This window comes from Rhineura floridana, chromosome 3 (assembly GCF_030035675.1).
Source record: "Rhineura floridana isolate rRhiFlo1 chromosome 3, rRhiFlo1.hap2, whole genome shotgun sequence".
Classification (NCBI taxonomy): Eukaryota; Metazoa; Chordata; class Lepidosauria; order Squamata; family Rhineuridae; genus Rhineura; species Rhineura floridana.
This window is the reverse complement of record NC_084482.1, coordinates 51,874,470-51,901,660: the sequence shown is the minus strand read 5'-3', so window position 1 is coordinate 51,901,660 and position 27,191 is coordinate 51,874,470. Positions and strand designations below refer to the sequence as shown.

General features: G+C 43.8%; 1 protein-coding gene across 2 annotated transcripts in view; it reads right to left on the bottom strand.

Annotated features, from left to right (window-relative positions):
* Positions 1–27,191, bottom strand: part of SLC38A10 (solute carrier family 38 member 10) — a 99,787-nt gene that overhangs the window by 23,963 nt on the left and 48,633 nt on the right. For both annotated transcript variants that reach the window (XM_061615754.1, XM_061615755.1), the window contains exon 11: positions 8,392–8,548. In XM_061615754.1, the coding sequence (XP_061471738.1) occupies positions 8,392–8,548 (157 nt within the window). The remainder of the gene's footprint in view (positions 1–8,391; positions 8,549–27,191) is intronic.

The window sequence follows — 27,191 nt, the reverse complement described above, 5'->3', positions numbered from 1 at the left end:
GCCCTGAGCCATTAAGATACACCGCCTGCAAGCTTCCTAGCATTCTCTCGCCATCATAATGTATAGAGGAATCTGCTTCAAAGAAAAATTAATGGATTTGATATTATTTAAGCTAAGCAAACCCTTTGCCATGTTTGCAGTCATGCAGAGTGCAAGAACCGTCTCTCCCCAGCCCTTAAATAAACCCTGGAGAATCTTACAGTGCAGCTGCAATGCCAGAGGTTTAGATACAAGCTTGCTAGTTACATTCCACACTAGTAAACACAACTGAAGCATTAATAAATTAATGCCACTGAGACTCCCACCTTATAAGACACAGAGAAGGTACACTATCTTTCCTGCATTTCACAGGAGTTTAGGCAAGTGACCTGTACAAATAAGTTTGTGGGTTGTCCAACATTCCAGATCAGATGAAAAGACCAAGGTTTCTGTGATAAAATTAAATTCTTTGTAGAAACTTGCACAGTTTGTAGCAATGGTTTATTCAAGGATAGTCACTGAGCTGCAAATTTAAAGGGAAGACAGACTGACTCTCTTTCTCTCTCTCTCTACACACACACAGGGCAAAACAAAAGTAGAGAAAGATAAAAATCTCCACTCTGTAATAAGACAAAGTTGCCTCTAAGCCATCATTTTCACAGCAGGAAGCAAAATTAAGTTCATCATCAGGGCGTGAATTAATGGCCTCTCACACTGCTTGGAAATCTATAAGGGGCTATATGTGGTTTGCAGAGAACCATTTTGCCCAGGATGTGTAATAATCGCTGAAACTGTAGAGTCGCCCTTGTGGTCCCTTTGGATAATGTTACAGTAATGCTGTGCCTCTTAATGTTTTATGAGGGGTGCTGGGCTTAATAGGAAAAGGTGAACAGGCTGTAAAAGCTTCTTGGCTTACAAAAACAACAGAAAAAAATATATCTCAGGGCTAAAGAGTTGGGCAGGCAAAGGGGGGGGGAGGGGAAAACCCCAAATGTTGAGAGTAAGCCCAAGTGCTGATGACTGAATGATGGTGCACACAAAGAGAACCCAAGCTAAAATCATGCTTCTCTGCCTGCATTAGAACATGGGCGAGGAAGGGGACATTTCTCACGGGTTTTTGAAGCATCCACTTTTATTTTAATGATTCTCCAGTCAGTCTCTCTGGGATGTAATAAAAACCTCATCATGAGCAACCCTAAAAGCTTTTCCTATCCTCTCTCCAAGAAATCTGACTAGGATAGCAGCAATGCTCCCAGGAAGGTGTGGCTTGCACTAACTCTTGCCCACATCACCTGATGCATTAGAGGCAATGCAGGTTTGTAAGAAGATATGTGACACAATTCTCTTAGTGGCCTCTACCACCGCAGTGTGAAGAAACTTTATTTACAAGTGCCCCATGTCAACATCTCCTTGCATAAAAATACATATCCATCCTGTACCTTGCACAAGATTGCATAACCTGAACAAACTGCAAATTCCAACCAACTTGTGCTATTGGACAACCTGGAGAGTATTAATGGGACACAGGACTAGAAAACTTTTCAATATTGTTTTTAAACCCAGCAAAACTCCTTACAGCTCAGAAATCTTTCCTCATAAAACAGAGAAGTAACAGCCACCTGGCATCTATGAAAAGTATTTTTTTTCTGCGATGGAAGAAATTTTAGGGACAAAATAAAATAGCATAAACAAAAGTGAGGGGAAACTAAGTGTGCATTTGCTCATTTCACAGTGTGTATCCCAGAGGAAGCAAATCTACAGCTTATATGTTAGAAACTGAGATATGCATCTTACAATATCATTTGGCATATATCCTTCCCGCTGTCCTTTAACTAGGCCCTGGGCTCCTGTGAAAGGGGAGGGATGTATTAAGAAGCTAAGCTTTCCTTCATATCAGAAGTGGGACCACTCACATCATGGAAAGAGGAGAAAGTGGGTGACTGGAAGAAAAATACTGCAAAATGATTGTCTCTGCTGCCAATCGAACAGAAGAACTGTGGCATTCTCTGTCTAGTAGAGGGAGATGACAGCTGTAAAGAGCTCCACTTTGAGTGTCTGCTTCCATTGATCTCTCTCCTGGGAACAGGTCAGCCTGTTCAAACCTCAGTAGGTTCCTGAAGAAGACATCAATGAAGTTTAATCTTTCTTGTATATAAAGGAAACCCAAATGTTAATAGCATTGCCTCTCTAGGACCACTGTTGACAGTGTTCAGATTTTTCAAGATGAAATAGCTGCTAGATTTTAAGCATACATTACTCAGTTCAGATTTTGGATAAGAAACGAGTTGCTAACAAACTTACATAAAAAACATAAGGAGAGCTTGCTGGATCAGGCCAATGGCCATTCTAGTCCAGTATCCTGTTCTCACGGTTGCCAACCAGATGCCTACGGGAAGCCCACAAACAGGACCCAAGTGCAAGAGCACTCTCCCCTCTTGTGGTTTCCAGTAGCTGGTATTCAGAAGCAGACTGCCTCCAACAGTGGAGGGGAGAGCATAGCCATCATGGCATAGCCACATGCTTCTTTGACTCTTAAAGATTCTCTAAGGTAAGACAGACCAGCCTCTGGCACATGAGGTTGGATCTTCTGCAATCAATATTCCCTAACAGAATAACCACAGAAGAGACAAATATATTGCTTAGGGTCTGGCCAAACTGCAATACAAGCAAGCAACTATAATGTGCTACAGGCAGAGGACTTAAGACATGGAGGGGTCCCATAACAACACATATACGTGTAGAATAAAGCTTTAGGAAACTAAACCCAAAGTACTCAAGCAAGCAAACCACACCATATATTACAAATGTCCCAAAAACTCCAATCAATGTTGGTAAAGGGGTGGGGAGGAGGAGAAGAAATGCACTTCTCAATCCTAATCGCAGAATCTCTTGGACTTGGGTTACAAGAGAAAGCTTCTATTGATGGAAACACGGACTACACAAATCCTGCCCAGGGCTTATGCTCCAAGCCACCCTGCTGGCTGTAACATTTCATTCTTGCCTCCAGTGGTTCCAAGGACTGCAAAAGGGGAGATAGATCATCTCAAGCCAAGATGTTATTTATAAATGGCAGGTACATTTAAACAAAATGCCCTGTGGCAGAGCCTTTTCTTGAGTGCAAATCTGAGACTGTCAGCCAAGAAACGATAAACACAGAAGTTCAGCAGGCTCCACAGTTCTGAATGGTACAACATGGAACACCTACAGAATAAATCACTAAATACATCTGAGACAGGGAGATGAAGACTGTGGCACAATGGTTTGGGTGGGGAGAAAAAGAAAATGACCTGCTTATTGCAGAACTTCAAATGCCCAACACAGCTGATTCATTTGAAAGTAGGGAGGAATTTCATACATTTGACAAATCAGGCCTTTGGGGCAAATGTACCTCACAGTGTTTAAGAACAGAATGGGGCTTCACACACTCACCAGGCCAAGTCTTTCATCACTGAAAGGATTTACAAGACAGGAGTAACTCAGATACATTAGAGAATACATCCATGACTACCTCTGGCTATCGTGGGATATGGATGAAGAATAGGTCTGGTGAGAAGATCACCTTGGGTTGATGCTGCTTACCAAACATCTTCCCAGTTCTGATCTCCAGCCTGCATGGTGGCAATCATGTGCCATGCATTTTAAAACAGGGACTGGGAAAAAAAACCTTCAGTAAAATGTCTTTCCAAAGTCCTTCCCCGAGCGTTGCTCAGAGAATTCATCACATCATGCTGCTTATTTGGCCCAGATCCTTGCTTTTCTGTGGTTACATAAGTGTGGGCTGCACACCAAGATCAGACTACATTTTGTGGATCTCATAAAAAAAGGGAGGGGGTAGTGTATGAATCTGCTAATGCTTGCCCAGCAAGAACAAGGAGAGGGACTTTCCCCAAGATCTCTAGACAGTAACCATTAGCACTTTCACAAGGTTACTGAACGGCATTGGGGAAACTATTGCCCTGTTTTCTCCTGACACACACTGTAAAAATGCACAAAAAGTGACAGCAGGGCAATAGCTCCTTTTCCTGTGTCACAGGAGCTATTAAAAGATTGCTCTCCCAAAGCACAAGGGAGTGCTCCAGTGAGCCAAGCTGTTCCAGCAGCTATTAGAAGCGAAGGGAGGAACGGTGCATAATCCACGTTTCACACAGAGCCTGGGCTTCTGGTCTGAAGAATAACCGCAAGCAATTTGGTGGTATGGAGGAAGACAGGGATGATAAGGCAGGTGTATCCAAAATGCCTGTCACAGGTGCACGCTTAGAAGCTCATCTTGCATCTCGCCATATCTTTCCCTACATCCCCTCTGGCCTGCATGCAATGCAGATGCCACAGCTGCAGGCTCTCACCGGTAACTGCACATGACAACCATAAATTAAACACACCAACAGGGCACACAAGACACCAAGTTACAGCCACGTCTCATCAGATGTAAAAAATGGTGAATCCAAGTGGATAGATAAATACATAACGGAACACTGGCCAGTTTGGACTGCTTAAATGACTGTCTGGAACTGCTTGGGAAAGCGCACAGAAAGAACGTGAATCGGGCCTTTGATATAGGAAATCACAGAGAGATGAGAAAAGGGAGAGGAGGGGGGAATCTAAGCAATGATGTTCAAGTAAGGAGCTGAAAAATATTACAAAATCTTAATCCACCCAGGGACACCCTCTGGGGGAGGGAAAGGTATATTTCAAAAGGAGAAAGAAATTGCCTAATTAGATTTTTTTTTTAAGTGGGTAATTGCCTTCATGTGCTTTCAAAGGCAGCTTAGCAACCTTTTAACGTGCGTATGCACTGTGTGTAATAGCAGAGCCTCACAGAAAGGGGTTTTATACCTTCCCAAAGAGCGGCTGACAGTAAACCCCCAGCAATACAGATGGGGCCGTAATGGGCACTTGGGTGTCGTTAGTGAAAACACTATTCAAAGTTTGCTGGTCAATACGTGTTCACATAAAAGGGCAGCATTCTAATATTCATAATCCCCAGACCCACGGGGCAAGGCTTTAATGAAAGTCTGTACGGTTCTGGGCTCTGCAACATCAAAGACGGTAATAAAACAATAACAAAAAGTACCTCCTAGTGTATCCCTGACAGGCAAGGGGCACACGGCAAAATGCAGGACAAGGAAAAGGCACAGTGACGCTATAGGGATTGCCTCGATAAACCAGCCCATCAATTTAAGGGGGGATGGACAGGAGGGCCCCAAAGTCAGGAACATGCCAAAAACAAACTGCATGTTGCCTGATGAGAAAAGCTATGTGCTTCCATGAGAGGCTCATGCAAGAAGAAAGAAGCAATTGTGGGCTGAAGGAGGGTATACTGGTGATAGCCCAGCAACCCTACAACCCATGCATGCTTTGAATGGCAGGATGCAGCTGCCTGAGAGAAAGAATAAGCTACAGCAGAGCAAAGCTGGTCGATTAACAGTGAGCGATCCCTTGAAAGGCAAGGAGGATGAAGGCTCTGCAAGCACGGGAGTAAGTTGCACCACTCTGGTGGAACAATGTCACTCCCAGCATGCCTTGAGAGCTGGGTTTACTGTTCTACTTGTTTTCTTCAGGGCCAATTTTCCACACGGTTTCCTCTCACGTGCAGCTGAGGGAGTTTTTAGATGTGTGGCTTAAACTGATTTGCACTTCCATCCGGGCGACCAGGGGTCCATCCCACCAATCCTGCCTGGTGAAAAAGACTGCTGATCATTCCTACCTGGAAGGAGTACCTGGTGGCCATAATTCCTGCCTCTATTACCTCAAGACTAGACTAACAAAATACAGTCAACAACATGTGGCTGCCCTTGAAAACAATGCAGAACTTTTTACTGTTGCAAAAATGTGACTGGCTGCCTGCCTCCAAAGGGGGACAAGCCACCAGGAGTACATTAAACCAGTGTTCTGTGATCTGCACTGGCTCCCTATTCTGTTCTGGATACAATTTAAGGTGCTGATTATAGGTGACAAAGCCCTAAATGTAAAGTCCCTTGCACTCCTTTGTGATGCTTGAGATTCGCCGAAGACACCCTGTTAATAATACCATCTGTGTGTTGGCTTCAGTATGCAAGGGCATGGGGGGACACATTCTCAGTGATTGCCCACTAGTTATGGAACTCCACACCCCAAAGCAGACTTACCAAAGTCCAAACCTGACAACCACTAGGAAATATTTAAGACCTACTTCCTTAGGAAGGACTTCAGGCTAAGCTGGGAGTGGGGAAATTCCATGCAATTTCTAGTCTGCATTCCCCTCCCCCCGCTCTAACGTGCCCTGAGCTTTGGGGATGGGATTACATATCTAATGAATAAATGAATACAGCATATTAGTAAACTAATGCAAAACCTACAATGGCTAAAGGATGCGATCATGTAAAAGTTTCTACCACATTCTAGTCGCATGAACAACACTTACACAAGACGTAAGTAGCATGAGAGAGGCTCAAATACATTTTTCAGTGTCATGAAGCAAAGCTGGGGACTCAAACCTGCGCCAGTAGTCAACGGTGTATAAACCCCTCCTTAGTAGTAAAATATAGAAGGAGAGCTGACAAGCTAGAGTCTAGTGCTAATATGCATCTCAGAATAGGGGTAAGGGAGAGTTACACAGCTGCTCCCCCAAAGTGAAAGGTGTGATTCGTCTTCCTTCAAGGCAGGAGGCTTGCTTAATCCAAGAGAGGACAACTTTACAGCCGTGAGGGCCCCATCATAAATATACCATGAACTGGAGGACCACAGCTAATTTGCATGTTTCAGCAGCATGCAATTAACAATTTGCACATCGGTTTTACCAGCCTGAAAGATATCAAACTGCAGTCAGCATGCAAGCTACGCTGTATATACTACTCTTATCTAAACAAGCCACCTTCAAACAGGACACATTTTATCCAGCCCTTTAAAGTTTTTGAAAGAAACCATAAGAATGCAATACAAGATATCTGAGAGTTTTAAAAACAAAAACAAACATTCGGCCTGTTTTCAAAATGTATTGCTGCAACTATGAAAGCAAGATTTTTAAAAAATTAAAACAAAATACACATATAAGCTGAGAATCTTAGGACTTTTAACAAAACCCCACAGAACACACAAGCACATATCCCTCCAAGGATGACAGTGTAATATACTGCCAAGTTTTAATGTCAGCCAATACCTAGTAAAAGCCAAAGTGTGTGGAAAGTACCAGACTGAGTCCAAGATTCACTGGGCTATAACAGGATCACTTACCAGTTTCTCACACATCTCTGGGATTAGCAGAGAAAGAGAGGCAAGAGCCAGGCTCCATGAGATATTTTGCCATTTGAAAAAGTGGTTTCGGCAGCTTCTTGAGCCACTGATACTTTGAAGCTATCCAAGATTCTGTATTTAAATTGAATTGCACCCCTCCCCTTCAAAATGGTATTGGTGTGGTAGGAGGGGGAGGGAGGAGAATTGCTGTCAAGTGAACCAAGCGGTTACATAAAAGCCTGGAACTATATGGGGTGGAGAAGCCCAAGGCTGAATTCTATTGCCAAGGGCTCTAGCATCTCAGAAATGTTCCAGACTGCATCAGAAACACAGGTAAAATCTCCAAGGGAATAGACTAAAGCCTTCCTTTGCCTGCTTCCATTCTCTATCTTCACAATATTTCATGCCACTTGAGAACAGCAAGCAAACAAAAAACAACAAAGTCAACTCAAACTAATTGGTGAAGAAGGTGAGGGGAGAAAGGACATGGCTTGCTTGAGCTAACGGGGCAGCCGACACCTGCTTGCGATGGCCTTGTGAGATGGGACTGCAGCTGTGCCAGGCCATAATTCCATCAACGACGTTAGTAAACAAATAATAAATAATGCAAGCCAGTAAACAAAGCTGAAGCATAATCGCAGCCTTTGTCAGGACAAAAACTAGCTCCAAATTTATATCCAGGCCACGTTAAAATGGGGGGGGGGAGCAAGGAAAGCAAAAAGAAAGGAGGCTCTCATAAATTTACATAACTTTTGAGCATGATGAATGGACTACTATTGAAACCTTGGAAAATACATCATCAGTAGAGAGGCTGCAAATGGCACAGCTTTGGCTGCTAGTGCCCTTCATACAGGTGGCCTGGACAGTGCTATCTCAAGGCTTCATAGAAAGTCTTTGATTCCAGGCACTTGCATAGTTCCTAACTTAATTCACCAGGGGGCATCGTAAGCTGTTGCCTCTCCACATTGCAAACCTTCCCCACAAAAGGACAATAGTATGCTCATGCTCCATCTCGTGAATTTTAAAAACAATCCCAAGGAAAATTTGAGATGATAACCATTCACCCTTTCTTGAAAATCAATCTTTTTATTGTTTATGGGGTGCAACCATTTTGCAGGAATTTAGATGATGCAATGCAAGAGTGTTTAAAGGGATCCATTTAGCCCTTTTGGAGCTGGGCACACCCAACACTAGGGCACATACCTGGGATTTTCACAGGGTCCTGATCCAATACATTATTTAGTTCTCCTGGTAGTTTGCCTGGTTCTACAGCTTCGATTTTTGCTGGAATGTCTTCAGTTACTGATAACGTGGTATAGGTGCTAATGACCAATACGCCCAAGCCGATCCACAATATGATCTGTGCAAGAAACGTTTCAGATCCTTTAATGCCAAGTACAAAGAAAGACAGAGTGCGGGGGGGGGGGGATGAAGACATCTAACAGAAATGATAGGCCTGGAACCAAAGATTAGGTTGATTATTTCAAACCAATATGTTAACTTCAGCCTTCCTGAGCTTTCCTTAAGCTTTCCTGACCTGTGCCTCTCTCCTATCTATTTGTTCTCCCTCCCAGCTTTTCTTCCCACTCTTACTTCTTCCCTTCACCTTCTTCTCTTACCCTTATTCTCTGAAATTTTCCCTCTTCCAGTCCATGGAGGATAAGGCTATCAATAGCTACTACCCACGATGACTATGTTCTACCCCCACTGTCAGAGGCAGTATGTCTCTGAATTTCAGTTGCTGGGAATCTCAAGTGGGGAGAGTGCTCTTGCACTCAAGTCCTGCTTGTGGGCTTCCCAGTGGCACCTGGGTGGCTGCTCTGAGAACAGGATGCTGGACTAGATGGGCCACTGGCCTGATTTAGCAGAGCACTTCTTGTGTCTTAATCGTCTTTCAAAGATCTCTCTCTGCGTTTCCCTTGGCGTGCTGCCTTCCCAGGTCCCATGCATTTTCCCTTTCCTAAGCCCCTGGACCTGCTTCTTTTAACCCCTCTTTCTTTAACCCCTTATGCCTGCCTTGCCTCTTTCTCAGCATCTCAGCCAATGGCTACTGGAGACCGTTTTTCCACCCGGTAGTGCCCTTTGTAACATCAGGGCAGTTCAGTCAACCACAGCTAAGGGTTTCATCAGGACCACCACAAAGTCCCTTAGTGCATTATAATACAGACGTTTCATTTAAATTATACTTTACATTAAAATCACTAACCGTGCCATCCCGTGAAAATTAAGGGTGGCATTCAATGCTAGTCCTACTCAGAGAAAACCCACTAAAGTTAATGGACATGGTTAACTTAGATTCCTTAATTTCAATGGGTCTGCTTAGAGGAGGCTTAGTTGAATACTACCCTAAGCATTATAAGTGTTTTGGTGTCAACCAGGTTTAAGTGCAGTCAAGTCACACTGATTTTGAGAGAATTCCACATGCCTAATTTTTTCTGGATTGCACCTTAACCCATTAATCATCAGAGTGTCAGATATAAAATGACAAGTACCATTTTATAGATGAGAACTAAGGCTGAGCAACTGTTATTTTGTTGTGATTTGTTTCTTGCCACTCAGATAAATAATATGGAAATCTATTGGAAATTCCTTATAAGGATCACTTAATCAGATGTAAAGGTTCTGTAAATTCTGGAGGATGTCATCTGAGAAGATATCTATGGGCACACCAAGTGTACAGACCCACAGAAACATTTTATGAGACTTTAGGCACAGAGATAGGGAAGCTGTGGCCCTCCAGATGTTGTTGGATTCCATCTTTCCTGACCACCGACCATGCTAGCTGAGTCTGATGGGAGCTAAGTGTCCAAAACTTGAAGGACCTCAGATTTCTCACCCCTGCTTCAGCAGGGCCTGCATATAATAAGCCTGTCCCCCTCTTGTGCCTGTCACAATGAAATGGAAAAATCAAAGTTGATATCTGAGATTCTGAGGGGTGTGTGTGAGGTAGAAAGAAGGAACCTGTACAGCCATCCAAAGCCAAGGCAATTGCTAAACAAGGCAAACAAGAATGATATGGAAGATCAGGACCATAGATATGCAAGATCCCATTAACTCCTACAGCAATGCGTATGAACAGGGCCCCATCTCACCTAGCCAATTTGCATAGAATCTGCTGCCAGATGCAAAGAAAATCTGAAAATCTCAGATTCCACTTTAAAACAAGTTCCCAGCCATTATGTTTTTTGGGGTGGGTGACTTGAAAACAAGGGAACAACATGAGCTCATGACTCAGAAGCCAGAAAGAGCAAGATCTCAGACACTGTGGTGCAGCTGATACCAATGGATGCTGGTTTAGCATTGTTGACTATTTTTCCTGCTACCTGTATGAAGTTGCTTCATAAAGAACTAATTATTTGCTTGTTAGCAGCAGTGAGACTAGAAATAGCATACCACTGGCGGAATGACATGCCCTTTGCCATTCACAGTTGGTAGATGAAAAATACAGACAATGGCACTGGCTGAGAAACTCAAAGCCTCCAGTAGACTACTTTGGGGCATAAAGAAAAATAACACCTTCCTGGAGTTATGGTATCCTCTGTTCGCACATGTGGAGCAACAGAATGGTGCAACAGTATCACCAACTTCACATAAGGACAGTTGGTTGAGTATTTTGCCTAAACACTTATGGTCTGTAAGGTGAAGGATGAATTCTTTATTATTGTTGTTTGGCTATCTCCATCTATTTCCTACACATCAAAATTTGGAAAGTGCACTCAAGGGGAAAGGAGGTGTGGTTGGGGGGTTGTAGGGGGAGCTAAGTGATTTTAATTGTCACCATTTTCTAAAAACAAATCTGAAAATTGAATAGAGAAATATTGTGTTGTTTTTAAAAAAAGGAACCAAAAAGTTGCTGTTTCCCAGTTGTCAGAAGGAAGACTTCTCCACTCCACACATCACCTCCTTTCTGCATTGCTTGGCCTAATCTATCTCCAACGCCCCCTTCATCTCTTCTTTGCCACTACATTAATCCCTGTCCTATGATTTTGCAAGTAGATTGTGTACATGTATGCAAAGTATTTAAAAGTTTCATAACTGATCGCAAATCGGATGGCAAAATTAGGGTGTTTTTTTTTTCAGTGCCGCAGAAATCTACACCAGCCTCATTGCTGGTACTGAAACATGCACATACACACACTGCACTTTGATTTAAGCTATCCCTTGAAGTTTTAGTAATTTATGGGATACTGGGTATGGGTGATCAGCTGAGCAGATACACAATAATAACTGATAAACAATATGGGCATCAGGAGTGTTTGCCTCGCTTGAGCAGCAGAGCTGCCAAACTCCAAATGAAAAGAGGTACTAGTGGAGGGAGGGAGAGAGAGACGAGCGGATGGATTGTTGGTTGACAGTGAAGGAGATTTAATTAAACTCTGATGTATTATTTTTACCTAGTTAATCACTGTAATTGTCACTGCAAGGGCTTTACACAGAACCTGGTCTGCATGTCAACGATGCCACTATTACAGGTGCTGGGAAAACCCAAGAAAACATGATGTTCAAAAATCATCCCAGAATGCTGGCCAGAAGGTGGCAAAGGAGTCAACAGGGAGGCAGAAACAGGGTCATTAAGGCATAATGAAGCTTTAGGTTTTGTCCCCTCCCTCCTCAAAGGGTTATTAGATCAAGCAGAGTAACTGAGTCAACAGAGTCTTCTTTGATATTTGGGAAAACAGATGTTAGCTGTAGAAGATGCTAGTGAGCAGGCACCAAACCTCACTGCAAAGAAGTTGCAGCAATCAAGACCCTTGTGTCACCATCACCTGGGACTAGGCAGGCATCCAAAAGGCATCTCTCAAGTGGATTCTCCCTCTGGATATCTGACCCCTGAAGATTGCATTCTTCTTCAAGGATTGCAAACTTTCATTCAAAGAGCAAGATGGAATGCTCATATACACCCCAGCCACCCAAACTCTTCAGAGGTAGCAAGATCTTAAAATAAGTGAGCCTGCCTCTCCGATAGGTTGTGGAGCCGATCTTGCAGATTTGAAGTCACCACCCATCAGTTGATGAGCTACACACTCAACATCGGTTTGTCTGCAGCATTAATACTGAGGTAGCAGCTCTGTTTAACCTTTGTGAAGCACCAGTCAATCTAACTCATGTAAGGTACAGTGCAGAGTGTACATATACAGTATTCTCTGTTTTATAGCCCCCAGTTTCTCAGTACAGCCTGAAGCCACGCTGTTGAGTATTCAGAGTCATGTGTTTCCCAAGTTATTTCTGCAGGAAAAGCACTATCCTTAATGAATGATATAACAAGCAGATGAAACAGACTGAAAATAGGGAAGGTTGCAGAGTATGCACAGGACAAAGGAAAACAGGGCAAGCAGCAAAGTTGTTCACAGAGGCCAGGCCAGTGCAAAGCCAGATGGCAATCAGTTATAGACATTTCACAGAATTATCTTTAAGAAGCAGTTTCTCACAGATTTGTACTGGGGAAGAGATCTGGAGGACATCAAACAGTGTTCCACAATTTTAAAATGTGTGGGAACAGGTGGCCCATGCCCAAGGAGAAAATGAAAGGCACTTTTGAGACAGGGATGGCAAGGTTTGCTTATGGGAAACATACTGAGGCCCGGACAAACAGGCTGGAGGGATCAAGTATTTTGACTGCCACAGAAGAAAGGATAAGAGGAGGTGGAGAACAGGGCAAGGAAAGAAGGATGAACTCAAAACGTGGTCAGGTATTCAGCCATTCTGAAGAATGAAACTGGGAGATCAATATCCAAACGTTAACCAAAATGAAAAAGATGGTAGCTCTTGGTAACTATCTTAGCAGTCTTGAGAGGGTGGGAACCAAATCCTTGGACAGAGTCATGGAGGAAAAGGCAGCAACATGGGCAACGGTTCCCACAAGAATGTGACTCTATGGAGCGGGTGTGCAGGAAGAGCCAATATCCTGCCAGGCTCCACACATCGGTAATTTCTGCCCTCAGCACTGACCTTGACCGTTTCCTGCTAGCCAGACAATCTGAGGCCTCCACATTGGGACATGAATGAAAATGGAATTTTGTGCTATCTATCAACAAAGAAACAGCACAGAGAAAGAACAGAATTTCTGCACAAGGTTCCCAAAGCAACAGAACAAATTTGAGAATGAAGCACTTTCAGACTATTCACTTTTTCTTTTCTTACTATGTAAACAGAACAAGCTTATCATGCTTGATGGGAATGGTAAACTAGGAAGATCAGGAGGCCAACCTTTAGCATAGGACACAGTGCTATACTTCGGAGCCCCAGAATCCTTTATGGTTGTCCTATCAAAAAAAGCCTCATGGTTCCTATCAGAATTAGCATTCATGAGACTGCCATCTTGTGCAGAACCAGACAAAATGGGTGTACGCTCTGCTGCAGAATCCCTGTTAGTAAACATCAGTCCTCCCGTATATTACACTCTGAGACAGGATTGTACCTCTGAAACTGGATTCACACAAAATAGGTTTACATGGTTATTGGCTGAGATCCATCTTTTAGATGATCACACAAAACAGCTTGCCCTGGATAGGCTGTGCTTGCTCTCCCATGAAAATCCAGAATGTGCATCATGGGTGTCTCTTGTCTTATTGTGCAAATTTAATTTGTAATAGATATGAGTCAGGCAAAGGAAGAGGAGGAAAGGAAAGGGAGACATCCACCCATTTATCCTGAAACATTGAAAAAAATGTCCCCTGATGCCAGGATACAAGAGGTCAAGCCTGAGTTTCAGTCTTCACAGACATGTTTCTCACCTTTTCTGTACATCATCAGATATGGCTACCTTGTTATAAAACAGACTAATAACCAATTCAGTTGTTCAGTTTACTTCATCTCCCTTGTCTTAAGACTATACTATAGTATCTCAATACCAGTGATACTCAAGCAGACATCTACTGGCATCTCTTGTGATCATCGAAGACAATCCCTATTGCCCAGCTTAACCTACCTTACAGTACTGTTGTGAACATTAAGTCAGAGGAAAGATTCACAATTCCCCAGACTCCTTGGAGAAAGAACAGGATAAAAGAATCAACAGAAAATAATCTACTATATATTTTAGAAAGTTGTTTGTTTACTATGCATATGGATACCTCTTAAGATATTGTAATAAAAGTTTGGATAATAGTTCTTGAGATGGAGGAGTACGCTTTCATCTATGTTTCAATAAAATTGGATGCCATTTCGAATCAGGATGGCGGACTTAACCTTTCAAATCTGCACTGATTTTAACCACTGGTTTCAAAACTGCATTGATTTTTGGGGTCCTTAGAATTCCTGAACAAAGCTGAGTACAAGGTGCTAGTAAAAATATAAAGAACATAGGAAACTGCTTTATATGAAGTAAGACCACTGGTCCATTTAACTTTTCATTGTATTCAGTGATTGGCAGTAACTTAGTTTTCAAGGTTTCCATCAGGAAGGAGTCTTTTCCAGCCTTAACTGGAGAAGTCGGGGATTTCATTTGGCATATTTGCATGCAGAGCGCATATTCTACCACTGAGCTATGGCCTTTCCCCAACACTGGAAGCTTGTCTTATGCTAGCTCAAAACATTGGTCCATCAAGCCCAGAATTGTCTACTTGGACTGGCAGGGATCTCCAAGATCTCAAGCCAGAGGTCCTTCCAGAGACACCAAAGACTGAACTCAAGGACCTTCTACATGCAAGCATGAGCGCGACTACCACTGAGCAAAGGTCATTTTGGTGGTACTGGAGGAGAATATTCTGAAAACAGGAATGAATTAGGATGCTTAACTGTTGAGTTTTCAGCTTGTAATTACATCTCAAATTGAAGCCAGGCATTTGGGGTTTGCAAGGCTGGGTACGCTAGCTTCCCAATTAATAAGATCAGAACACAGGAGAAGCCAAATAAAGCTCTCTTTCCCCTGTGTATGGGAATTTAAAATTGCAGTCTTCCACCTAGAACTACAAAGCAGCAAAAAAGCAGGGTACAAACACCACACACTTGCTAACATCCAAAGAAGGGCTAGGCACATGGGAGAAGGAAATGTAGGTGAGCAGCTGGAGCTGTACTTTCTGGTTTGGTTTTTTGCTGCTATAATCCCCACTACTGATAAGAGAAGCCACCATTCAGTTGAAAAAACAGCCTCTTTCTTCAGCAGTGGCCACAGCAAAAGAGAAAACAGAGCTCTGGCTGCATGGGCTATTCTCTCCACATGTGCCTACCCTATCCTTTGTGGAAAATTATGTTTATTTGGCTTCTCCAGTGTTTCAATCTCATTAAGTAGTGAGCCAACGCACCCAAACCAATAAAGCCCAGATGCCTCACTTCACAAAGCTGAATTCTCAATTATCCCATCATTCACTCAAGCATCCCATCATCCACATTTCAGGATCTCTTCTTCGTTAAGTCATATCTGCAGTATTTTCCTGGCCATGTTCAGCAGACCAGCTGATACAATATAGCATGACTAGAGGCCTTCAGGCAAATATCTGGTATTTAAAACCAATATATAAACTTCAGCCTTCCTTGCCTCTGCAACTTCCTGTGGAGTTGCACCTTTGCTCTCTCCTTCCTGCCCCCAAGTTCCCCTTCCCTCTCTCATGCTTCTACTCATGGCCTTGGATTCATTCTCTGAACCATTCACAACATTCCTTTGATAGGCCCCTGCTTGTTCTAACCCTCTTTCCCTAGCTTAGGAACTTTTGCCTGCCGTGTTTCTCTGCAGGTCCAGAGCAGTTCAGCCATTGGCAACCAGACTCTTAGGATCCAAAAAACCCAGGACCTTTTGACTGCCTAAATCCTCTGTGACAAGACAGGTGGCTGGGTCAACTACTACCAGAGACTTTAGCACAATCAACTTTAGCACAATACAGTACAGATCACCTTAAAAGGTTGACCATGACATTTTTTTAAAGCTATCCTGGAACCTCAGATTCCTCATCCCCTCAAGAACAGCCTGATTTACTAATTCAGGGAAGAAGAAGAAGAAAACATTTTCCAAGCACAGGCTTTCTGAAAGGGTTAATATCTTTAAAAGCCCCCTTCCAATTTGCAGGTGACAGACCATTAAATATATTGGAGATGACAAAGGCATCTGTAGGCAATGAACAGAAGTTACCTCAATGGAAGGGGGGGAATTGTCTCTTTTTCTTGAGCTTCCCGTAATGCCAGCAAAGTAATTAACAAGATGGTAGTGAGAGCACTTAAATAAAAATATATGAACTTTGCCTGCTTCTGTGTCACCCGTGGGTTATAGCGGGGAAACTGTCACAGAATGACAATGAACTTAAGTAGATACTTGGGAAGGCCAAGATGTAATGTGAGGGCATGAAACCTTTCCCAGACAGAGAGCATCAGGGCTCACAGCTGGAGAGAGTGGGAAGTCCCTGGAGCTCTTGTGGACACAACAGCAGTGGATGTAGGGTGCAAAGCACCAAAAGGCAGGAAAGGGGAAGGAATGACTTCCAGGTTAAGGGAATGAGAAACCAACAGGAGAGTTCCCAAACCGCATTCCAGTGGTGGTTCAGCCTAATATATACCTTGACAATCACAAATGAGCTCATATTCAAATACTCACCTTCCTCCCCCCCTCCATTCCAGCAATGCTTTTCTAAAAAATCAAGAGCACAGGGGAGCCTCCAAAAATTTTTAGGCCTGGAAACAGAGCACTCATCCTCTGCTGCACTCATCCTAACAGACAGCCTGACCAAACATTTTTTCAGTCTTGCCAATCTGTGCACTTCCAGACCTTATCAATCCCTGATCAAAATTCACTAAGAAAACTCACTCTTCCCATATGGAACCAAGTGTGGGTGTGCAGGCTTTGTCCCTGAAAATACAAGAGCAGCTGTTGGGAGAAAGCAACCAGCATTCTTTCAACAGCAACATGAGTGATTTAAAAAAAATGAACAAGAAGCAACCACTTCCTTCATGCAGTGAAGGTAAATCTGGCTTCAAACAGAGGGCTCCTCTGCCATCACACAAAGGTGTGATGCTGCTCTTTGGACATGAACTTTCTCTGTATGATGAGAATCACTATGCACAGTAGTGAAACTGCATCTGCTACATCTCAGATGCGCATGTGAAACACTGTCAGATGCTGAGAGAATGCTAAAAAAGCATTTCGCCTAGAACACTAACTATTTTGCATTTTCTTAACTGCTCTCCAGTTCTAGGTTAAGCTGTGAAGTACAGAGAAGGGAGAAATCTGACAGAAGTATGCTATGAAGAACTCCAGAAGGATCTCTCCGAAGTGGGTGTATGAGGAAGAAAACAGTAAATGAGATTCAATGCAAGCAAGTGCAAAGTGATATATGTGGGGGCAAACTAACAAGCCTTAACTCACATAACCCTCCAAATGTCATATATACAATGGTGGGATCTGAACTGGCTGTGAGTAACAGGAAGGAGATCTTGGGGGCCTAGTGGAAAGCTCACTGAAAAGTCAACTCAGTGTACAGTAGAGTGAAAGGGACTAAGTTGATACTGGGAATTATTATGAAAGGGAACATAAGAATGACAAGTGTCAGAAGCCCTTTCGTATAACACTATGGTGCAGCAACATTTGGAATGCTGCAAATAGTTCACATTGCCCTGCCTAATATATATACAGCGCCTTGCAAAAGTAATCAGACCATGACCAATCCTCTCATGTTACTGAATTACAAATGGTACATTGTAATTTTGTTCTGTATGATATTTTATTTTGAAACGCTGAAGCTCAAAATCAATTATTGTAAAGTGACATTGGTTTTATGTTGGGAAATGTGTGTGAGAAACATAAAAAACTGAAACATGTTGCTTCTACGAGTATTCAACCCACACACATTACTATTTGGTAGAGCCACTTTTCACCGCAATAACAGCTTTAAGTCTTTTGGGGTAGGTATGCAACAGCTTTGCACACAGTGTCGGAGGGATTTGGGGCCATTCTTCTTGGCAGATTTGCTCCAGATAGTTCAAGTTGGTTGGATGTTACTTGTTGTACCACAATTTTCAAAGAGCGCCACAGATTCTCAATAGGATTGAGATCATGACGTTGACTGGGCCACTGTAGGACATTCACCTTTTTGTTCTTGAGCCACTCCAATGTTGCTTTGGCCTTGTGCTTGGGATCACTGTCCTGATGAAAAGGGAATTTCCTCCCAAGCTTCATTTTTTTAGTGGACTGAAGCAGGTTCTCTTGCAGTATTTCCCTGTATTTTGTTCCATCCATTCTTCCTTCAATTTAACAAGATGCCCAGTCCCTGCTGATCAGAAGCATCCCCACAGCATGATGCTGCCACCACATACTTCAGTGTAGGGATGGTGTATCTTGAGGCATGGACAGTGTTAGGTTTGCACCACACATAGCGCTTGGAGTTTTGGCCAAAAAGCTCTATCTTGCTCTCATCTGACCACAAAACCTTTTTCCACATTGCAGCTGGGGTACTCTCATGCTTTCTGGCAAACCCCAGACGTGCTTTCAAATGGTACTTTTTGAGTAACGGCTTCTTTCTTGCCACCCTCCCATACAGGCCAGTGTTACGCAGAGCTCTTGATAGGGTTGACTGGTGCACCATTACTCCACTCCCAGCCACTGAACTCTGTAGCTCCTTCAAAGTGATTGTTGGCCTCTCTGTGGCTTCTCTCACAAGTCTCCTTGTTCAAGCACTGAGTTTTGAGGGATGGCCTTTTCTTGGCAGTGCCTGGGTGGCGTGATGCAGCTTCCACTTCCTGATTATTGATCCAACTGTGCTGACTGGGATATCCAAACACTTGGATATTATTTTGTGCCCTTTTCCTAATCTATGCATTTGTATTACATTGTCTCTCACTTTCGTAGGATGCTCTTTGGTATTCATTTTCCTTCAGATCCTCAGCCTGACCAAGGATCCTTCAACAGGAAGGGTGGGATATAAATCAAATAATAAATAAATAAACAGTGGGGGGTTTATCCTGACAATGTGATAGCAACTTTAATGGCTCACAGGTGGAGGCTAATGGTAAGGTAACTGTGTCCTCGATAGGGCAATTTCTTTCATCTGTGTAAAGTGGGAGCTTCCACAGCACAGGGGTTGACTACTTATGCAAGGAACATGTTTCTGTTTTTTATGTTTCTTACAAACATTTCACAACATAAAACCAATGTCACCTTACAAGAACTGATTTTGAGTTTCAGTGTTTTAAAATAAAATATCATACAGAACAAAATTACAATGCACCATTTGTAATTCAGTAATATGAGAGGATTGGTCAGGGGTCTGACTACTTTTGCAAGGCACTGTATATATCAGTCATCACACTGGGAAAGGTATAGAAAAAAACAACTGGGTTTGGAGCATCTATAGGGAAAGGGCTTGGAGATATTTAGCTTCGGGGGGGGGAGAATATGATAGAAGCATATTGCATTATGAATGGTATGGAGACAATGGATAAAGAGCTTTCCCCCCCCTCCCAAATAGCAGAACCTGGGGTCATCCACTAAAATTAGCAGCAGTAAGGTTGTATTGCCTCATGCAACACGTAGTTAACAGGGAATGTACTGACACAGGATGTGACAATGGTAATTAGCTTAGACTGCTGAAAACAGGGTAACCAAATTCATGGAGCACAGACCTATCAGCAGAGATCAGCCATGACAGCTACACAGAACCTCCCTGTTCTGAGATAATATATGTAAATTAGTATTATTAAATATATACTCAGTGCCAAAACAACATCACCCTCAAACAAGAGAGAAGTATCAGCAAGCTTGAGGGAACCCCAGTTTACAAAGGAACAAATAATAATAATTAAAAAAAATCATTCCAGTGAGGATTGAGCATGCTCAGCAGCCACAGAATGCTGCGTGTTATATCCAACACTCTGCGAATGGACTTCAGCTTGTGCAAGTGGATTTTCCCTTCCTGTCCTCCAATCAACACACTCCCAACCTATGGAGCAGATACTGAGGAGAGAAAGGGAAAGTCCCATTGGGGAGTGGAAGCCTGTTCTTCTTGTGCAATGGTGGTAGTCTTAGTGTCTGCTGGAAAGCAGCCAAGGGAAGGGGAAATGGGATGGAGGAAAAGGAGCAGGGCTGGGTTCCCGAGTTTGTACGCTCCACACTTCTAAGGTTTTCTTGCCATTCCCACTTGCCTATACTAATAGTAAACTCAGGTAGAGTTATAACAGTTTTGCTATCAAAGCGGGGCTACTGTGAAATAAGAGGGAGATAAGAGGGAATAAGAGGGAACCCCAAGGCTTGCAAGTATAGGAAAAATATGGGGGGGGGAAGTAGCCCACTAAGGACTGAGCATGCTCAGTAGCCACAGAATGCAGAATGTCTGTTGCTGAGTGGAAGGAGGTTGGGAATGGAAAACCAGGGCTCAAGGGAATGGAATGAAATATTCTGAAAGGAGGCCTGGCTGGCTGGCACACTGAACAGAAACACTCCAAGCAGCAATTATCAGTTACGATCTCACTTGTACCTCTGAATGCCAGATGCTGGGTAAAAAGAATAGGGAGGACTTTTTTTGCCTTCATGCCCTGCTTATGCGCTTCCCAGATTGGTCACTGTCAGGAGCATGATGTGGTTGGATCCAGAGTCGGATCCAGAGGGCTTATCCTTAGCTGCTGGTTATTTTGTTACACATTGTTCAAGGGCCAAATTATGTAACAGAAAGCCATGTGTAATTTTAGCACGGGAGTTCTTTCTCTACTGCAAAGTGCCCTTGGGAGACGGTGCTTTGTACTAGAGAAGAGGGGTGGACAGGTGGGAGGAAGAGAGCTCTTAACTTTTCTACCAGTTACTTTATCCCCACCAATGTTCCAGACCAATGTTTTTCTTGCAACTATAAGTCTGGAACCCTAAGAGTGCTTTGCAATGAAGGAGGAGACTGATGGGCTAACATATACACACTTGCAGTGTGGCACATAGCTTGACCCTTACACATGGTCTAAAAGAGGAGCTAGTTGTCAAGTGAGTAGTGAAACAATCAGTGGTATATGAATCTAGACGTCTAGATTAAATATATATATAAGAAATGAACTATCATGAATGGAAATTATGAACACCTCTATGGAAGAAAGGTCCAATGGGCCATGCAGGAAGGAAAGCTAAACATGCAGAGGGTCCAGTCTCCTCACTGATCAAGCCTAAAGTTAACCCCTTTTTGGACTCGGGTGAAGGTTTAGCATAAGAACATAAGAAGAGCCTGCTGGATCAGGCCAGTGGCCCATCTAGTCCAGCATCCTGTTCTCACAGTGGCCAACCAGGTGCCTGGGGAAAGCCCACAAGCAGGACCTGAGTGCAAGAACACTCTCCCCTCCTGAGGCTTCCGGCAACTGGTTTTCAGAAGCATGCTGCCTCTGACTAGGGTGGCAGAGCACAGCCATCATGGCTAGTAGCCATTCATAGCCCTGTCCTCCATGAATTTGTCTAATCTTCTTTTAAAGCCATCCAAGCTGGTGGCCATTACTGCATCTTGTGGGAGCAAATTCCATAGTTTAACTATGCGCTGAGTAAAGAAGTACTTCCTTTTGTCTGTCCTGAACCTTCCAACATTCAACTTCTTTGAATGTCCACGAGTTCTAGTATTATGAGAGAGAGAGAAGAACTTTTCTCTATCCACTTTCTCAATGCCATGCATAATTTTATACACTTCTATCATGTCTCCTCTGACCCACCTTTTCTCTAAACTAAAAAGCCCCAAATGCTGCAACCTTTCCTCGTAAGGGAGTCGCTCCATCCCCTTGATCATTCTGGTTGCCCTCTTCTGAACCTTTTCCAACTCTATAATATCCTTTTTGAGATGAGGCGACCAGAACTGTACACAGTATTCCAAATGCGGCCGCACCATAGATTTATACAACGGCATGATGATATCGGCTGTTTTATTTTCAATACCTTTCCTAATTCTCCCTAGCATGGAATTTGCCTTTTTCACAGCTGCCGCACACTGGGTCGACATTTTCATCGTGCTGTCCACTACAACCCCGAGGTCTCTCTTCTGGTCGGTCACCGCCAGTTCAGACCCCATGAGCGTATATGTGAAATTAAGATTTTTGGCTCCAATATGCATAATTTTACACTTGCTTATATTGAACTGCATTTGCCATTTTCCCGCCCATTCACTCAGTTTGGAGAGGTCTTTTTGGAGCTCTTCGCAATCCCTTTTTGTTTTAACAACCCTGAACAATTTAGTGTCGTCAGCAAACTTGGCCACTTCACTGCTCACTCCTAATTCTAGGTCATTAATGAACAAGTTGAAAAGTACAGGTCCCAATACCGATCCTTGAGGGACTCCACTTTCTACAGCCCTCCATTGGGAGAACTGTCCGTTTATTCCTACTCTCTGCTTTCTGCTTCTTAACCAATTCCTTATCCACAAGAGGACCTCTCCTCTTATTCCATGACTGCTAAGCTTCCTCAGAAGTCTTTGGTGAGGTACCTTGTCAAACGCTTTTTGAAAGTCTAAGTACACTATGTCCACTGGATCACCTCTATCTATATGCTTGTTGACACTCTCAAAGAATTCTAATAGGTTACTGAGACAGGACTTTCCCTTGCAGAAGCCATGCTGGCTCTGCTTCAGCAAGGCTTGTTCTTCTATGTGCTTAGTTAATCTAGCTTTAATCATACTTTCTACCAGTTTTCCAGGGACAGAAGTTAAGCTAACTGGCCTGTAATTTCCGGGATCCCCTCTGGATCCCTTTTTGAAGATTGGCGTTACATTTGCCACTTTCCAGTCCTCAGGCACGGAGGAGGACCCGAGGGACAAGTTACATATTTTAGTTAGCAGATCAGCAATTTCACATTTGAGTTCTTTGAGAACTCTCGGGTGGATGCCATCCGGGCCCGGTGATTTGTCAGTTTTTATATTGTCCATTAAGCCTAGAACTTCCTCTCTCGTTACCACTATTTGTCTCAGTTCCTCAGAATCCCTTCCTGCAAATGTTAGTTGAGGTACAGGGATCTGCCCTATATCTTCCACTGTGAAGACAGATGCAAAGAATTCATTTAGCTTCTCTGCAATCTCCTTATCGTTCTTTAGTACACCTTTGACTCCCTTATCATCCAAGGGTCCAATCGCCTCCCTAGATGGTCTTCTGCTTTGAATGTATTTATAGAATTTTTTGTTGTTGGTTTTTATGTTCTTAGCAATGTGCTCCTCAAATTCTTTTTTAGCATCCCTTATTGTCTTCTTGCATTTCTTTTGCCAGAGTTTGTGTTCCTTTTTATTTTCTTCATTCGGACAAGACTTCCATTTTCTGAAAGAAGACTTTTTGCCTCTAAGAGCTTCCTTGACTTTGCTCGTTAACCATGCTGGCATCTTCTTGGCCCTGGCGGTACCTTTTCTGATCTGCGGTATGCACTCCAGTTGAGCTTCTAATATAGTGTTTTTAAACAACTTCCAAGCATTTTCGAGTGATGCGACCCTCTGGACTTTGTTTTTCAGCTTTCTTTTTACCAATCCCCTCATTTTTGTGAAGTTTCCTCTTTTGAAGTCAAATGTGACTGTGTTGGATTTTCTTGGCAATTGGCCAGTTACATGTATGTTTAATTTAATAGCACTGTGGTCACTGCTCCCAATCGGTTCAACAACACTTACATCTCACACCAGGTCCCGGTCCCCACTGAGGATTAAGTCCAGGATTGCCGTCCCTCTGGTCGGTTCCATGACCAACTGGTCTAGGGAATAGTCATTTAGAATATCTAGAAACTTTGCTTCTTTGTCATGACTGGAACACATATGCGGCCAGTCTATGTCCGGGTAGTTGAAGTCACCCATTACTACCACATTTCCTAGTTTGGATGCTTCCTCAATTTCATATCTCATCTCAAGGTCTCCCTGTGCACTTTGATCAGGGGGACGATAGATCGTTCCCAGTATTAAGTCCCTCCTGGGGCATGGTATCACCACCCACAACGATTCTGTGGAGGAGTCTGCCTCTTTTGGGGTTTCGAGCTTGCTGGATTCAATGCCTTCTTTCACGTATAGAGCGACTCCGCCACCAATACGTCCTTCCCTGTCCTATAGGTTATACCCAGGGATAACCGTATCCCACTGGTTTTCTCCATTCCATCAAGCTCCGTTATGCTCACTATATCAATGCTCTCCTCTAAGACCAAGCACTCCAGTTCTTCCATCTTGGTTCGGAGGCTCCTAGCATTACCGTACAGGCACTTGTAAGCAGTGTCTCTCTTCAAGTGTCTTTGGCACTTGTGGTTTGGCCTGTGGTAATTTTGCTCTTCTGAATTTATATCCTGTGCCCCTGCTCTCACAATGCCTACTTCTAGGCCTACCCCTTTTAACATTTCATCATTTCTTTGGTTTTTATCCCAGGGGGGAGGTTTATTCCGAACCGGACCTTCCTCAGCTCCTGTCGGGTTTCCCCCCTCAGTCAGTTTAAAAGCTGCTCTGCTACCTTTTTAATTTTAAGTGCCAGCAGTCTGGTTCCATTCTGGTTCAAGTGGAGCCCGTCCCTTTTGTACAGGCCCGGCTTGTCCCAAAATGTTCCCTAGTGCCTAACAAATCCAAACCCTTCCACCCGACACCATCGTCTCATCCACGCATTGAGACTGCGAAGCTGGGCCTATCTGGCTGGTGCTGCACGTAGAACCGGAAGCATTTCAGAGAAAGCCACCTTGGAGGTCCTGGCTTTCAGCATCCTACCTAGCAACCTAAGTTTTGCTTCCAGGACCTCACGGCTGCATTTCCCCATGTCGTTGGTGCCAACGTGCACCACGACCACTGACTCCTCCCCAGCACTGTCTACCAAACTATCTAAACGACGGGCGATATCCGCAACCTTCGCACCAGGCAGGCAAAACACCTTGCGGTCTACACGCCCATCACACACCCCACTGTCTATGTTCCTAATGATCGAATCACCCACTACAAGGATCCCTCCACACCCTGGAGATATATCCTCGGCACAAGAGGATAGCTGCTCATCCCCCAAGGAATGGGTCCCTTCTAAGGGATCGTTTCCCTCTTCCTCAGCTGGATGCTCTTCTTCCCCGAGACCATCGTTCTCCATGATAGCAGGAGAGCTATCATCGTTGGAGTGGGACACAGCTATAACGTCCCTGAAGGCCTCCTCCACACACCTCTCTGCCTCTCTCAGTTTTTCAAGGTCCGCCACCTTGGCCTCAAGGAAATGAAGTCGTTCCCGGAGAGCCAGGAGCTCACTGCACCAAGAGCACACCCACGACTTCTGTCCAACAGGCAGATAGTCGTACATGCTGCAGGCGGTGCAAAACACTGGAAAGCCCCCACACCCCTGCTGGCTTCTTACCTGCATAGTTTTGTTTAAGGTTTATTACGTCAATGGGTTGGAGACTGCAGTTTAGTTGAGGTCAGGGAACAGACGGGCAGAGTGGGGGGCCCTGGCCTCCTCGCCCTGCTGCCGAACTCGCTCTGCTGCTTAACTCGCCTTGACGCTTTGTCAGCTGGGGCCTTGACGTTTTGTCAGCTGGGGCTCCCTCTAGCTCGTGGAGCATACACTGCTACAGATGCCCAGCTTTTCTGTGCACAGCTGCAACAGCTAGAAATGTGGTCATTTTTAGGGGAGGGAAGAGTCTTAAGGTTCTGCATTTGCTGCTAGATGCTCAGCAAGATAGCTACATTTCATGCCACCTGATCACCAAGGGGTTTCTAGGTGTGCTAGTTATTGCCTTTTCCTCTGCTAACCAACTTCAAAGAAGGATCACTAACCTTTTTTCCCCAGCCTGTCCTCTTCTCCCCTTGCCTCAAATATCTTTTCTCACAGATCCATTTCCTTCTTGGTTTTGCTTTTTAAAGGATGAGGTTTTTCATGGAATTGCTGCATTTTATGAATGTTGTAAGCTCCTTTGAAAACTCTGTTCAACAAGTGAGACAGAAATCTAATAAAATAAAATCACGTCTGTACCCAGTTCCCTCTTGCCTGTTCTCAGAGACTTTATTGTTGCTTGGAAAGGCCTTTCAAGAAGGGAAGCAGCTAACATTTCCCCATCAGAAAACAAGCATTTTTGCTTGCAGGCCTTCAGATGACCTTCCCCAACCCTCAGTCTGTCCCTATGCTGCCCCACCATGCCAAGTGAGGATAAAGGCCTGCAACAGGAACCACAGCAAAGGGAGAGTTTCCCAGGTCATTTGCACCTCTGCAAGTCTGGCCCAGACTTCTTATACTTCCCCTAATCGCTCAGTTACTCAATCATCTTTCCACCATCCCAAGCTTTTTAACTGAACTACCCACGACACTTAATCCAAGCTGCCGTTCTTGGTCTCTGGCTCATTGCCAGCTGTTGACTGACCAGCTGTCTGTAATAATTAACAACTCCAGTTGGCAGAATTAGACACCCTTTTGCCAGCCAACAAAAACATCTGGGGATGCGTTTCTCCCTCCCCCATAGGAATGGTTTGGAGCCGCGTGGGTGGGGGCAAGAAGTAGAGTACATTTTTTATTCACCTCCTCCAGGATCCACCTTGAACTGTGGCACATGCACCATCCCCTGGCATAAGGCATCCAGTTACTAGTATAGTCCCATGACTGGCAACTGTCCAATCTTTGTAAACAGTAGTTATCAGATGAGAGAGAAAAACTCTTGATTGGGGAGGGATTTGTTTATTCAAGCTCGTTAGTATGGATTTTAAAATTAGCTTGTTTTAAAAACTAGCTTGTTTTAAAGAACCATCTATTGCCCTTCATTTAAAAAATGTTCATGGTGGTTTACAATACTATCAATAAAACACAACAGCAACACTGCAAACAGCTGACTAGATAAATTAAAGAGAAGGCAAACTGTATATGCAGACATGGAAGCTGCAGTAACTAGGAATGAGTTACTGTCAAGGCGCACTTGAGTTTACAACTGCCCAACTGGAATTAAGGAATCTACTCTGCTGCCTCTGATCTGCTCAACTGCAACTGTTTGCAAACGTGAGGGAAGAGAATGAGGCAATGGAAGGACATCAGCCTAAAACTGGGGCAGTGGCTTGAAGCTGTTTCATTATCGCTGCCTCCAGATGCCAATCTGCTAAGCCTGATGCCTTTGGGGTAAGGCCCAGAAGGAATGTCTGGCTGGGGTAAGAGCAAGTGCCTAACCCAGC